At 29.2% G+C, this 15361-nt stretch overlaps 2 protein-coding genes across 2 annotated transcripts in view; one reads left to right on the top strand and one right to left on the bottom strand.

Moving 5' to 3' along the window:
• Positions 1-764: 764 nt before the first annotated feature.
• Positions 765-10824, bottom strand: LOC108686521 (claspin-like). The gene is made up of 10 exons (XM_018191870.1): positions 10692-10824; positions 8063-8156; positions 7808-7839; positions 6711-6919; positions 4498-6074; positions 3094-4413; positions 2761-2900; positions 2456-2674; positions 1121-1324; positions 765-844 (listed from the first exon to the last, which is right to left on the bottom strand). Exons 1-10 carry the CDS (start codon positions 10749-10751, stop codon positions 785-787), a joined length of 3915 nt encoding a protein of 1304 aa, XP_018047359.1. The 5' UTR covers positions 10752-10824; the 3' UTR covers positions 765-784.
• A 1427-nt stretch (positions 10825-12251) lies between these two features.
• Positions 12252-15361, top strand: part of LOC108686518 (tyrosine--tRNA ligase, cytoplasmic) — an 8107-nt gene continuing 4997 nt past the window's right edge. The window contains exon 1 of the mRNA XM_018191868.1: positions 12252-12543. The gene's annotated coding sequence lies outside the window, so the exon portion shown is untranslated. The remainder of the gene's footprint in view (positions 12544-15361) is intronic.

Here is a 15361-nt window from a genome sequence, read left to right as displayed (position 1 = left end):
ACTTGTGTATATCTTATGTTTTTATTAGGTGTTCTGATTAGTTTTGAGGGTTCACTACAAATGGTTATAGCTATAGATCTGCTAAAAATATTTTGAAATTGAATATGTCATTTCAAAGCTTGGACATTTCTACAAATAATTTGACATAGGTTCTGTTCGTAAACGTCATTCGTAAACTATACTTTTTAATGCGATTGAAAATAGAATATGATGCAAAATATTTTCGGCTGCTTTACTACTTTGATTCGAAGAAAACGGCTGCCGAAACTCACCGATTCATTTTAGAAATTTATTCTGAGTCTGTTTCATCAGTTAAAAACGTGTAAGTACTGGTATCGGCGATTTAAAAATAGTGATTTTGATTTAAAAGACAAAAGAAAACATTTAGATCAATCAAAATTTTTGAATGAAAACTCAAACGCTTGAAGAATTAGCTAAAGCATTAAATGTTAGTAAATCAACTATTTCTGATCATTTACACGCAATAGAAAGGATTCAAAAAGAAGATAAATGAATTTCACACAATTGTCTGAATTGATTATTCAAAATCGTTTAACCATTTACATTTCATTGTTTTCTCGTCACAAAAAGAAGCAATTTTTATATAAAATAGTCAGGTATTATTAACATTTTTGTGCATCTAACAAGTAGCTCAACAAAAACATTAATTATCATTTCATCTATACATATAAAATTTATATTATTAAATATTTATATTAAATATTACTTGTAAAAAATACATTATATAAATAAAATAATTATTACTTTTTTATGAAGAATAGCTTTATTTTCGCCTTTTTTTCAATGTCGATGATGTATTTGAGTTCATCTTTCTCTTTCCAGTCTGCAAAGTCATAAAAAAATATACATACTTTTTCAATAGTAGCATATAAAAATTAGATAAATGAAAAACATATCGCTTATTTACTACGTGCAAATCAAGAAATGAGTTTTCCAAAAAAAGTTTAAATGTTTTGAATCATTAAAATTATTTAATTTTAATTTTGAAATGTATAGCTATATCACATTGTAGCAAATAAGCAATGTACAATAGTATAGCAATAATAATAATAAAATATATTTTATAATATAACTGACATTATATAATTAAATTATATACCTTAATTTGTAAATCCAAATTTGCTATTGTTTCTGTTTCTTTGTTAAGTGTATTATTTGTGTCTTGATCAATATGCGGAAAGATAAAGTTTTTTCTTCTTATATTTACCGCATGAGAGACAGAGTCACCTTGTTTTGCCAATGATGCTATTCTCGCTAATGATTCTTCTCCTCGAGTTAAGAGTGAACGTTTTTTTATAACATTCTGTAAATTTTACATAATAAGTAGACTGCGAATATTTATGCAAAATACTTAACTGAATATTTTGCATAAATTGCATATTTACAAATGGCAATCTCAATCTTTCTGCTTTATTTTTTAATAACTTTTTAATGAATAACATCGACGATCGATAAAACTGTCCGATGGTTAATATTCAGTTAAGTATTTTGCATAAATATCCGTAATCTAATAATAAGTATTTTGTGCGCGTGCTGTATATACATACATATAGACATGTATAGGGTCTGAAAAATGCTTAAACTCTCGTATAGAGGCAGAATGGACTAAATTGAGTAAAAAAGCCCTGTATCATTTTGTAATTTTCGCAATAATTAACGAGTTTAATATTCATTTATGAAAATAGTCAAAATTGTCCAGCCTAAATGCAAGCGCGCGGCGAGACAAAAAATGTATTCGCCGTCGTTAAGCACATGGAAAATTATTGTTTATTAGCGGCAATACAGGCTACGCACGAGTCGCGTATATCCGTAAATCCGTTTTGAGCTATGATTATTATTCCTCATGGTAGAAGGAATAATATGGTGTGTGCAGTGCTTCTCTTGAAATCTCTATTCTCTCTGTCTAGGACTGTTCATAAGAAATTATAAAACGCTAAACATGGGACGCTATTCATAGTTCGTTTTTATTTTAAAACTATCTTAAATATAATGTCTTAAGATGATAATACAAATTGATTTATGACATTTTAAGATTGTACTTAAGACAGTCTTAAATATAAGTATCGACTATGAATACATACATGATCTGTTTCGCGTCGTGAAGTTGATACTGAATCTTTCCTTGCGCAAGGATTGCATTTTCCGATGCATATGTCAACCATGCCAGAAGAGCGTTCAGTAGAATACTCAACATGTTGCAACTCATCAGCAAACCGTGCAACGGTTGTGCTCTACTGAACGCACCTAATAACTCGTTAACTATTGTAAAAATTGTAAAATAAAAGACTTTTCCTCAATCCATTCTGCCTTTATGCGAAAATTTAATTGTTAACTATCAGACATCCTGTTTATACAAGCTATTATTTATTCATTTGCTTATGAGATGAGACAATACGTCATATTTTCATTAATATTGATAAATTAATAATCTTACATATATCGTCTGAGATTTCTTTCCAATACTTGGTCCATTTAAGAGATCTGTTATATTCCGTGGCATAATTGGTTCTGTATTCTCAAAAGAATTTACCTTGTCGAGAGAAGTATCTTGTTTTTGTGACTCATTACCTTTGATCTTCTTAACAGCTTCCAGTCCGAGTTTAAAGATTTTACTATGACATAATTCATCTTCAATTTCATTATTTGAGCATTTCTATAAAGACATAAGATACTTCTATAGAAATATTCTGTATCTATATTCTTTAAATGTGATCATTATTACACACAATAATTTAGTACCATTCTTTCTTCAAGAAATTTGTCTCTTTCATTTTTAAGTTTATTCCACTTTGCTTCTTCCTCATCGTCTTGCACGTCTACCCAGCCTTCGTTCTCATCAGATATTTGTGTTGACATCTCAATATTATTTCCTAACTTATCTAAACAAAATCATAATGTTATGTACATATTGGAGCATATCAAGTATTACATTTTGGAAATTTGAAATTTTCTTATAATATATTGAATCTTATAAAATATCTTAAAAGAAAAAAAGTATGATAATCGTCTGTCATTTAAAAAATTATTATAATTACACAATATAATATTAAAAAATATATGTATATATTATACCTATATTTTTCCATTTGAATTTACGCTCACGTCCCATTCCATCACTATGTAAATCGCCGTCCTCAAATAATAACTCTTTCAACAATCTCACCTCTCTTTTATCTTCATCCAATAGTTGTTTTATATGGATCTTTTCCAGTTGATCTTTCACTTCGTGTTCGTCTATGTGTTCACCATCAGCTTCTTCAAATTCTAATTTATCCAAATTCTTCTCATCTTCATCGGCAGAATCCCAATCGCTTTCACTTAACTCTGCTTCTTCTTCCACAAAACTAGCTGCAACTTTTTTTATATCTTTTTCTGGCACAATTATATATTCATTTTCTTCGGAATCATAATCAACATATTGTTTCTCTTCACTATTTATATCATCTTCTTTATCGAAGAATTGAGAATTCTCCTCTTCCGAATCAGACAAATTCAATAGTTTGGCTAAACGTTTTTTAGGTTTTAGAAATATATCTTCATCCTCATCATCTGAGGACATAACTTTTAATTTTAGTTTCGAATCCATTGCGCTAACTTTATTTATTTTCTCTGCATGATTTACAGAGTTATTAGAATCTTCATCTGACGTCAATTTTATATTTTGAAGCATTTTGTCTTTTGAATTTTTTGATTTAATAGCAACTAGTTTTGCGTTAGAATTTCTAGAACATTCAGAATCATTTAAACGTAACTGTAATTCAGTACTAGATTGCGAAAATAAATCTATATCAGTTCTCTGCGGAGATTCAAATTTGCCAGAACACAATCGCATAAGATATTCATCATCAACAATTTCTCCAATATCATCAAACAATTTTTTTTTAAAAATAGATTTATTTTTTACATTACATACGTGTTCAGAAAGTTCATCATTCTGTGTGCTTTTCATAGAAAGGAACTCATATTTATCAACTAAACATCCTCTTTTTTGTGATGAATCTTTTTCATTTTCTAAGGTAGTATTCAATACGCTTAATTGCGTTACAGGAGAAATCAAATCGAGCATACTTGTTTTCGTCAAAGGTGTCTTACATATCTGGCTTCTTGTAGTAACTTCTTGTTGACAAACGGGCATATTGCTTTCATTTTCATTTATCCAATCAATATCATCGCAATGTGATGCATCTATGTCTGTTGACATATTTAATTGACTACTATGATTTTGTAAATAGTTTGTAACGTTTGAATCGTTTTGGAACTCTTCTATTAATTTTGTTTTTCTATCATTTTTAGTAATGTTAAAGCTTTCACAAGCATTAACATTGTCAATATCTTTAAAATCAGATTCATTTTCATTCTTCATATTTGCATCTAAACTTTCTTCGTTTTCTTTTTTTTCTTCATATTTATCTTCATCATCATCATCATCATCATCATCATCATCATCATCATCATCATCATTATCATCATCATTTTCTTCTTCTTCTTCACCATCAGTTTCTATTTCATTTACATCGTCATCCATGTATTCTTTTCTATATTTAAAATTTGTAGATTGTTTACTATATTTTATATGATCCTCACTCTCATCACATGTCTCTTCTATACTTGAATCTTCATTGTCTGTAACTTCAGCTTCGTCATCTGCAAATAGGCATTTACTCTTTTTCTTATCTCTAATGCAAACATCATTCTCTTCTAATTCACTTTCTTCACTGTCACTTAATTCAAAATCCAGTTCAACTTCTTGTTCATCTAAATCATAATCACTTTTTTCCTCTCCATTCCATTCTTCCTCCTGCGTTTGCAGCTTTATTTCTTTCAATTTCCATACTTTGTTACGCTTTAAAATCATTTGTAATTTCAAATCTTCCTTTAAGCGCATTAATTTGGCTCCAGGCTTATTCAATTCAGAATTATCAATGTTAACAGGTGTCTTGTATGGAAGTACTTCAATAATTGGAAGAAGACTATTCTGTGTATTTTGTAAGTGTACAACAGTTGTTTCAGATTTATTATTACTCGGTTTTTTCGATTTTACATTATCTGTTAGATCAATAATCATACCTGGTGATCCTCTTAAAGTAACTTTCGAATTGGATACTAATGCTGATAACTTTTTTCTATTCGCCAAAATCTCGTCTGCAGATTTTGAAAGAACTTGTAGGTGATTATCAATCTTTTCACATTCATCTACTGAAGAATTATGTTGAATTTTTGACTGAATATCATTAATTACAAGAAGAGATGATGACGATACGTCATTTATTTTAGAATATTGATCTTTTTTTTCATTATTTATATCTTGTGTAATACACTCATCAAAATTTGAACATATAATATTGTCTGTATCATTATCACTTTGAAATGTTTCAGTTACTTCCTTATTATTTGTACTATTAGAAGTTGTTCCTATTTTCGTTGCTTCTATAACTGAATTTTTATCTCTTCTATTAATTACATTGGAATCATCTTGATATATTTTTGATATTTCATTCTCTGTTACAGTAATTTTTAACTTTTTGTCGTCATTAATACATGTTTCTTTATTCAAAGAAATAATAGTTTTAACTGTTTCGTTTGTTACTTCTTGTTCATCGAGATATGTTTCACAGCCGTCATTTTCAAAATGTATGTCAATTAATTTTCTTGGTAAACTAATTTTTGGAAAATTTTGATTATATTCATTTATCTGTGATAGTAATGTATTAAACCCGTCTGGATTACAATTATTATCTATTAAGGAAGCTAACTCTACAGCTCGATGATCTACTTCGCAAACATCATTTTGAAGTAACGCCTCACACGCATTAGCATTTAAATGATTTATCTGTACAATCTCTTTTCTGATAGCTTGAGAATGTCGATTATTTATTTCAAATTTTTTAGGATTTTGTGTGTGCTCAATACATATTGATGACATCTCTCTTTCGTTTCTAATGGAAGATTTTTTTATATTTTCACTAACCAAAGGCATAGATTGTACATCATCTTCCGAATCTGAAGATTTGTAAAAAAGTTCTGCTTCTTTTTCCTTTTCCGCAAGTACCTGACTATTTAAAATTATATGTAAATATAATTTGTTCATATTTTAAAAACAAATTTGTAAAACATGCGTGTGTGAGTATACGTTTAAATATAATATAATGTATGTATATATACAGGGTTGTCACAAAAAGGTCAGGACATTGAATTATCTAAGAAAGATGACATTTTCGTGTAAAATTTTCCATACAAAAGTTGTAGGACACTAATTAATCCATTATATACTGATATTGGATTGATTTTGAACAATCTTAGGAATGTCACATTAAGATCACTGAATTATTTTAATGGGAACCTCTATTTTTTTTATTACAAATTCTTGCAGCTGACATTAAGACCTTTTCAAAACAGTATGATTAAGTTTCATTTGGCGAAAAAGTATTTGATATGCGCTGCTAAAGTTTAAATACTGCCGCGTAGTAGCGTTATTCATGCAGAGATTGCACAGTTGGATTTGCATATCAAATCAATATCACTATATAATGAGTAACTTGGTACCCTACAACTTTTGCATAAAAATTGCAAATGATAGATCTTTTTTACTCAATTCAGTTCGTTCTACCTGCTCACAAGAGATGATGCGATTATTACTAGATACTCTATATAATCTAATATATCTATAATTTATGTATATATAAAATTACCTTACTATCGCAGATGACATCTTAAGTTTCGCTGCCGTTGAAGGCGCTTTCGGAAGAGCAGCTGATACTCTTTTTCTATTCAAAAATTCTTGTAATGTACGCTGTTTTGGCCTATGATATGGTAAAGAAATTTCTGTTTCTCTTAATAAACGTTGACTTTCGCTATGTATCTGACGCATTGCCTCATCTTTAGAAGCTCTTATAGAGCCCTATATATTATAGGATCAAAATAATGTTAATAATTTACAAAATTATATTTTATATTAACTGCTATAATATAACATCCATTGCTGGCCAAGTAGGATTTCTCTTATCTAATTAGATATATTCGATTTTCATCGATTCAAATTTATCATAATTGTTTATTAGCATGTGACAAGACCGCCCAACGAGGCGCGCGTTCATCATCATTAGGCACATTAATATCAATATCGTTTCTAAACAATATGTCTAATGATGAAGAACGTATATCTCTCTGGGCGATCTTGTCGCACACTTGCATTTGGCGATAGGCTGGGCGAATTTGGAAATGTTCATAAATTAATAACTCGTCAACTAAATGCAAAATGGTAGAGGACACGTATATCTGTCCTTATCTAACATATTGCATATCGTCTGTTACAAGATCGAACATCTACTGAAAATACAATTACTGCTGTTTATTATTCTAAATTTTTGCTAAGCATACGCATACACATGAATTATGTTCAACCAAAAATTTTTTTTTCAATCTTAGTTTTACAAATTCAGTATTGTTTGTTCAAATAATTCGAGGTTTGCTGAATTTTTATGCTACTTATATGAACTCAAAAACTTTTATATGAATCAAACTTCAACCTCAGCTGTCAAAAGTGCCATAAGCCAAAAGTGAATTTTTTATATTTTTTTTACGATCTGTTTTTGAAATGGACACACTCATGAACCTTCTATTTGTGCATATTTTAAATTTGTAAACATTTTGTAAACAATCTGTAAAACAAGCTTGAAAAATTTTGATTTGTAATGTAATTCATGATAATTGCCGTTCTAACATTGCCTTTAAGTGTTGTGTTTTCTTATACTATTCATCGAACTTTATTGTCATACTACATACATACCCGTCTCTTTTTAAGAGATTTTTTTTTAATATCTTTATTTTCAGATGCTTTATTAAATATGATATGAATGTCGTTTTTTGTTTTTTCTTCCTTTGATTCAGAATCTACTGAAATTCGATTTTCACTCTGTAACAAAGATATATTATAGTTTTATAATTTATTATATTATTTTAAAATTATAATATAAGAAAATATTTATATACAATATGGTTACAGTAATACTTACAATAAGAACCGTTTGAGATAAGTTATTACTCTCGCTTGTTTGTGTATCTTTTTCAGATTCTGTTTCTTCATTTTGTTTTTCTTCCTCTGATTCAGAATCAATTAAAGCTTGATAGTTTTTAGCCTACACAACGAAGATAATATGTTTTGAATATGTACTTTTTATACTTACAATTTTGAGGCTTCCATGGAAATGTTCTTCAAAATTATTTCAAAGTTTGCGGATTATTAATGCTAATATTTCGCAGGGTTGACGAGAAAGACGAATTTTTTTTATTTTGATCTGAACAGTGATCAAAACTGGTTTTAACCACTTGTTAAAATGTATCTTTATTTTTAAGACTTTTTATTAGGCTTTTGACAAGGTGAGTTCAATAAAACCCATCACTAAAAAAATCCATTTAAAAAAGATGAAATGCCAGTGTGCTTGGAGCCGAAATTGCATCACTGCCACGAAGCGCGATTGTTGATAGAAAGAAAAAATTCAAAACAATAAAAATTTTCAATAACGGTCGAAAATCGAGTGTTTTTATAGAGAAATTTTCAAAAATTTCGATTCTCTCTCAAAACTTGATTTAACTATTTTATCATCATGGTTTATTGTACCTTTTATTCCATTGATCGAAAAATTTAAATAGTTTTTAATAATAATGACATCAAAGTTTCTTTCTATAGTTCTGACAAACTACAAAAATATACAAAAGTTTAAAAAGATTCTCGTGCTTATTTACCGAAGAATAACGTAGTTTATAAGATTAAGTGCAATGATTGTGATGTATCATATGTTGGGCAGACGAGCAGACAGTTGTTGAAAACAAAAATTAAACATCATAATCATATCCATTGGAACACGTCTGCTCGATCTGTAATAATCGAACGTAGATTGCAGTTTGAACATGATTTGAATTGAAACAATATCCAAATTTTAGATGAAGAACCATGCTATAACAAACATCTAATCTTAGAGACGCTGAATATTAAAAAGCAAAAAAATAATAGTGTGTCTTCCAACAAGCAACATAAAACGATTGTGACACAATGAATCATTACATCTTTGTTAAACAAAGATGAGATGATCGCTGTGTTGTACTATCGCTTGTTGGAAAGCTTAATTTACAAACGGACACAAAGAGTCTTCATGAAGTATATATACCTATTATAACAAAATTTGACTTTGCAATACTAAAACTACTTTTCAATCATTGTTTTTCTCTCAATCAGTATTTGTCTGTCATTATACAATTTAAATTTATTCTCTGACTAATTGTAAGTACCTTTATAACTGTATCTTTTTGGATTTGATTTTTACTTTTTAACGACTATATTTTTAATTCAATATTTATTTTATTATATGTATATATAATTATACTGACTATTAAAATTATTGTGACGAGCATCTTTTTAACAACATGCAAAAACAAAACTGTATGACCATTTTGTTAGTTTTTTTATTAAAGTGACGTTTGCTTGCTTAATTCATTCACTGTAGAACAAATTGCCCAATTTATAAAATTTATTAGAACATGCAGAAATTCCCAACAATCAGTTGATCAACCATTTACGAGCAATTTCGATTCTTTTATAAAACATTCATTTGGCCTCATCTAATTATGATATATTATCATTCTATCTCTATTGTTGTCTTCATCTTTTTAACATTACTGCATGGATTTATAATATCTGAAGATGGTTCAATCTAGATCTCAAAACATGTAATATTGTTTTAAATATAAATTTGTAGAATATAATATATTGTATGTCCTTGGTTATTACATTTAAATTTTTGTAATTGACTCTTACTCTTAAATGCCCTTTCAAAAATCTGCAATTAGTAATGATAACTTATTATTTTTTTTACTAAGGTGAATAACTATAACTTGTTACTTTTAAAAAGTAACTTTCCGTTTCCTGTATGTATGCAATAACAATAACGTTTATTTTGTTCCAATTTATTACTTGATATGTAATAAATATTTTTCTAATTTATTGTGATCTAATTTTTATTCTTTTCTCTCTATCTTAACTCTGAGCTGAGATCGAAAAACTATCTTAATAACAGTAATATAGGACAAAATGAAACTATTATTAAATTTTGATCAGAATACAGATGCCCAAAATTGATCACGACTAGAATGGTTAAAAACAGATTAAAATCATACTGGTTGAAATCATACTATCAAATATGTGCCAATCTTGGCGGTTATAAATATAATAGTTTACTTTAACAATTTGTACCTGATAATCAGATATATCAGATTGTTCCTTGCCCATAATTAAACTTTAATATTTACAAAATACTTAATGTCCCATATAACATAAGTAAATAATTCAAAAATTTTTTGAATAATTTATTTATATTTGTTAAATTTTATTTTAGTGATGGGAAAAGGAGATAAAAAAAGAAGCCATACTAGATAAATTTTGAAAGGATTTACATCTCTAGAGTAATGCCGATTCTACAATGAATCTATTACTGTCCATAGTCTTACAACTTAATCTGTGAAGTTGACTAATCAGCGTTAGTTGTACAAGTTGGCTATTGGTCAATTTCATTGATAAGACTATAATAATTGGGATTATTGACTACAGATTCATTGTAGAATCAGTATAAGTATAGAATGGAAGATAATATCATTATGTATATAATATAATTACTTACAGTAGTACATGTAATATGATGAACCCTTTGAGGAAAATTATAACTCTCGCTTGTTTGCATATCTTCTTCAGATTCACTATCTATTATTCTTCTCACACTCCTACTTTTCGAATTATTCTTATATTCTGCAATCTGTAAGTCTGTTTCAGGTGATCCAGAATAATATTCATTATCAACATTAGCAGTTTTGATTAATGTTTCACATAAACTAGGTTGTTCTACAAAATCATTCATAGCATTTGAATATATCTTTTTAACAGTGTTAATGCCATTACTTATATCACGATATTTTTTATTCGTGACTTTTAATTCTTTTGTCGATTTGTTCAGATTGATTCCATCGCGTAGGCGAATATTGTCAACTAAGGTATCAAAAGTTCCATTATCTCCTATTTTTTTCTGATTAAAACAACTTCCTTCATTTAACAATGTAACATCACAAATATTTCTTAAGTTTCCTTCAATATTTTTCTCTTCTTTTTGACAATATGTTATTTTTTCATTATTAAGTTTTTCAATATCTTTAAAGATATCTGATTCTGTATTAACTTTTTCATTAACATCTTTTTTGTTTAAATAAACATCTTCGAGATCAGTGACTGTTGAGAGAGAAACAATACAAGCCATTATCAAAGAATGTGAGAAAAATGTCTTTGAACCAAATAGAAATATAGATTATAGAATAGAATTCATATATATAGTTTCTCTTCTTAAACATGCAGAAATGCAGAATTATGAAAGAAATATATTTCATTAATCACTTTACTCCACAACACGTTTCATTACATCTCGCGACACAACAGATAACACAGACAGATCTTGCTGATTGCTCCCGCACAGTGGACGCGGAATTCGCGGAAACGACGAAACGTTTGCCGCGCGGCACATGCGACACGGTAACCAATGAACACGTAAAGTATGATGTAAGAAGACAAGGATTATGTTTAGCGAACTCCAACAGTTGAGTGAGCACTCGCTAAATTCTGTTTTAGGCCGGTATTCATAGTCAGATTTTAAGCCGATTCTGACATCAGTTACAAGCCGATCGCAAGTTTGTTGCGTCAGCCAATATGAAGGGTTGATTTCAAAATGCAAGCTTCAGATTAGCTGTCGCAACAAACTTGCGATTGGCTTGCAACTAATGTAGAACCGGCTTTATATTCAAGAACTTCTTAAGACGCTAAGCAGCCCTCTGATTGGTTTCGTGACTTTTTAACACTGTACTTAAGACGGTCTTGAATGTAAGATCTGGCTATGAATACCAGCCGTAATGTCTGTATTAAATCCTGAGGATTTAGTACAGACACGAACTACATCTGTTTCTCATAAAAATAAATAATTTCATTTTATAATTTAATCTTCATGGACAATTTACAATTCTGTATCATTCGGAATTAATTCTTGGCACTCGGATTGCTTGAAGGTCACGTGATCAAACTCGCCATCTGTTAGCTCGCATCTCAGATTTATATTGCCGAATGCACCTTTTGTTATCTAGTGGCTTTAGAGAAGAAAGGAAGCAAGTGACATGGTTTGGGCGGTTCCTATAGTTACCTTGTTAGTTTCTGTATCGCATCCTTAGAGAGAGATGCTTGCAAACTGAGCACACTTTCTGAACTAGTACACACAGTACAATAAGTTGAACTGAAACAAATATACGTTTATTTCACTTCAACTTATTGCACTGGTTCAGAGTGCAACAATAAAAAACAGACCTCATGTTATCCCTTCCACCATGGGCTACAGGAAAAAGGTCCTCGTATCATCTCACAGGGGTCTCAGGTTTCTCTCCGATAGTAGATAAGTAGATACAGTTTAGTTTTCAGTTGAGTTCGTTGGAGTTTGGTGTCTGGTGAGTGTAGTAATAAAGAGGATTAATTTTATCACATTAATAGGACAAATATCTTTAAATGAATTTTAAATGTAGAGTTACAGTAATTGGTAATTATATAGTTTAGCATAATCACCTCTAAAATCAATAAAATTAGGCCTATTCGACACGTTTTTGCATAAAATGAAAGAATATGGTAAAAATAATATTCTGCTCTGCGAATCAAGTTATTGAGTATTAAAGTTGACGACTATTGAGGTTAGGAAATCTGTCATAGAGACGAAACGAGGAAATAGAATTGTACCGTTGCACGTGGATTTCGACTCTCCAGTTTTTCACGCGAAGCGACTTTCACTCCACCTCTTCCTCTGCCAAGGAGCGCACGACTTTTGAGTTCTGCAATTATATTATTGCACGTGGATTTCGACTTTCCACGCGAAATGAGCTGAAATGAGCGTATGAAGCAGCGGAAGATTAAACTGTGTAATTATCCAAAAGAGAAAATATTACTTTTTAAAAAAGTAATATCTAATAAAAAAAAAATAAATAAATGAAAGAAAGAATTTTATGAAAAGAATTTAATATTAAATCTGTGTTTATATGGTAGACATATGTCAAAATTTATTGGTAATTTTATAAAAACAGCTCGGATGATATTTTGACATATAGAGTAGATATTGAGTATTAAATACTCTAAAAGATTTTAAGGTGATTGTTCACACAAATTCGAGACGAAAACTTCATATGGCCTAATATCCGAAACGGCCGAAAGTTTTAATTGAAAGATAATAGGGTGCCAAACTTGAAGAAAAAATTTCGTTTTTTTTTTTTTAATTTTAAGAATCACTCGAATTAGTTAGATTTTAAATGAAACTTTATATACAAAGGTATAATAACAATATATATTATAGGTAAACTTTATATACAAAGGTAATAATATATTATTTCTGAGATACTTAGGGCTTCTTTCACAAACTTCTGATTAAATTAATCGATGCTTAACTTGCAGAAGTGCCTTTCTTCTTTTTTCTCTTCTGACAAGATAAACTCAGTAAACGAGAATGGATTAAAATGGATTAAAGTTTTTTTAATGCGTACTTTAAATCCATGAAAATGGATTGGATCCGAGTTGACACTAGTTTAATATCCGAAAAAAAAAAACATTCATCTTTAATGGTTACAAATTTTCCTAAGACATTTATAATAATTATACTTGAAATTAACTACTTCAAATTGGTATTAAAAAACGTATCTTAGTGGGATTCTGGGATCTCTGGATTATAAATCTTCTACATTATCTGCACACCACTTCTTCAATTGGTGTGTTATTCATTCTCTATTTCAATTACAAGCTAACCTAGTAATGAAATTATATAGATATAATAAAAATATCATTTAACAAATATAATAAAGTATAAACAATTCATGACATTACTATGAGACAACATTAGGTAAGAGATAACATCGGATTTTTTTGAACTTAGTTGGATTAAAACGAAAAATTTCCTGCTTATAATTTTAAATAATTAAAAAGTAGCTTTTATGGTCCATTTTTAAATAAAAACTTTTTTTATTTAATTAGAAATTTAATTGAAAAATTTAATTGAAAAATTGCATTTCATATTCAGAATATTGAATTGAACAGTATTCACATTGTACAGAAATTGCTGATATTATTTTGGAAAGGCATAGAGTTATGCTGAGTTATGCCATTCCTATAAATGAATAAAAATGCATTCAGAATTGAAAAAGCATAGACATTTGCTTTATGCAATTCCTATAAATGAATAAAAACGCATTCAGGATTGAAAAGGATTAATTTTAACATGAATCCGTATTTCTGAAAATCTGAATCCATTTTAATCCATTTCAATCTCGTTTGCTGGGAACTGTGTATAAGTTCTCACTTTGACAGTCGTGAATTAATCATGAATCAGTGTTAATCGAAATTGGTAAAAGAGACTTTTAAAGTTAAAGTTTAGTAATTTTGATAAAAAAATCTATACAGAAATCAAAGTTCTGATAATCTTTACCGTGACATATGTGTCTGTTATCAAGAATATTCTTCTAAATATTGTGTCGATATCACGGTACGGTTCGCGGATTCAAAGGTCTTCGAGAGATGAAATTAACCAACTTTGTAATTTTTTAAATAGAATATATTTACTTTCACATATAATATCAGTGGTTATTTTATTACAATTCCTTTTAGCACTATTCGCGTCATGATAGATACAGTAATTACGTTTAAACGATGGGCAAAGTAACGCGACAAGTTTCTTTCAAATTTCTGATAGACGACCGCGTCCGCGGTCGCGCTTATATTCTATATTTTTCGGATCATCCTTGAGCGTTCCGCTGGCTCATCAACTTCTGCGCTTCTGAGTCCACTAAGTTTATATTCGCGCAGGGTCTTCTTTTATTAATTATTTAAAAGTAACTTTAAGTATATTTAATAAATCGGTTTCAACAATCATTTATTTAATCGTTTATATTGCTTGCACGTTCATGGCAAATGTTCGCGCAATTGTCACTTGTGCAATTAGCACTCGTGACATTAATAACGATAAAAAAATTTTAGCCAGTGGTTGTTTATTACAGTTATTAATAAATAAACAATGACAATATTTATAATTTGAATTTTATCTAGTATGTTTGTATAAATATCATATTGCATATCAATTGAATGCATGGCTCTACCCTTTCCATCTAAACATTTTTTTTAAATAAATTAATAACTTAATTGGACAGTAAAAAATTTATCTGTTTCCATTTAATCCAGTAATCAACAATTGCATTGCTAATGTGATAGGTAAAATATATTGAGTAACATAACATA

The sequence above is a fragment of the Atta colombica genome, unplaced genomic scaffold (assembly GCF_001594045.1).
Source record: "Atta colombica isolate Treedump-2 unplaced genomic scaffold, Acol1.0 scaffold187, whole genome shotgun sequence".
In the NCBI taxonomy this organism is placed as follows: domain Eukaryota; kingdom Metazoa; phylum Arthropoda; class Insecta; order Hymenoptera; family Formicidae; genus Atta; species Atta colombica.
Note: the sequence above shows the minus strand (reverse complement) of the source record. Positions and strands in the feature narration are given on the sequence as shown.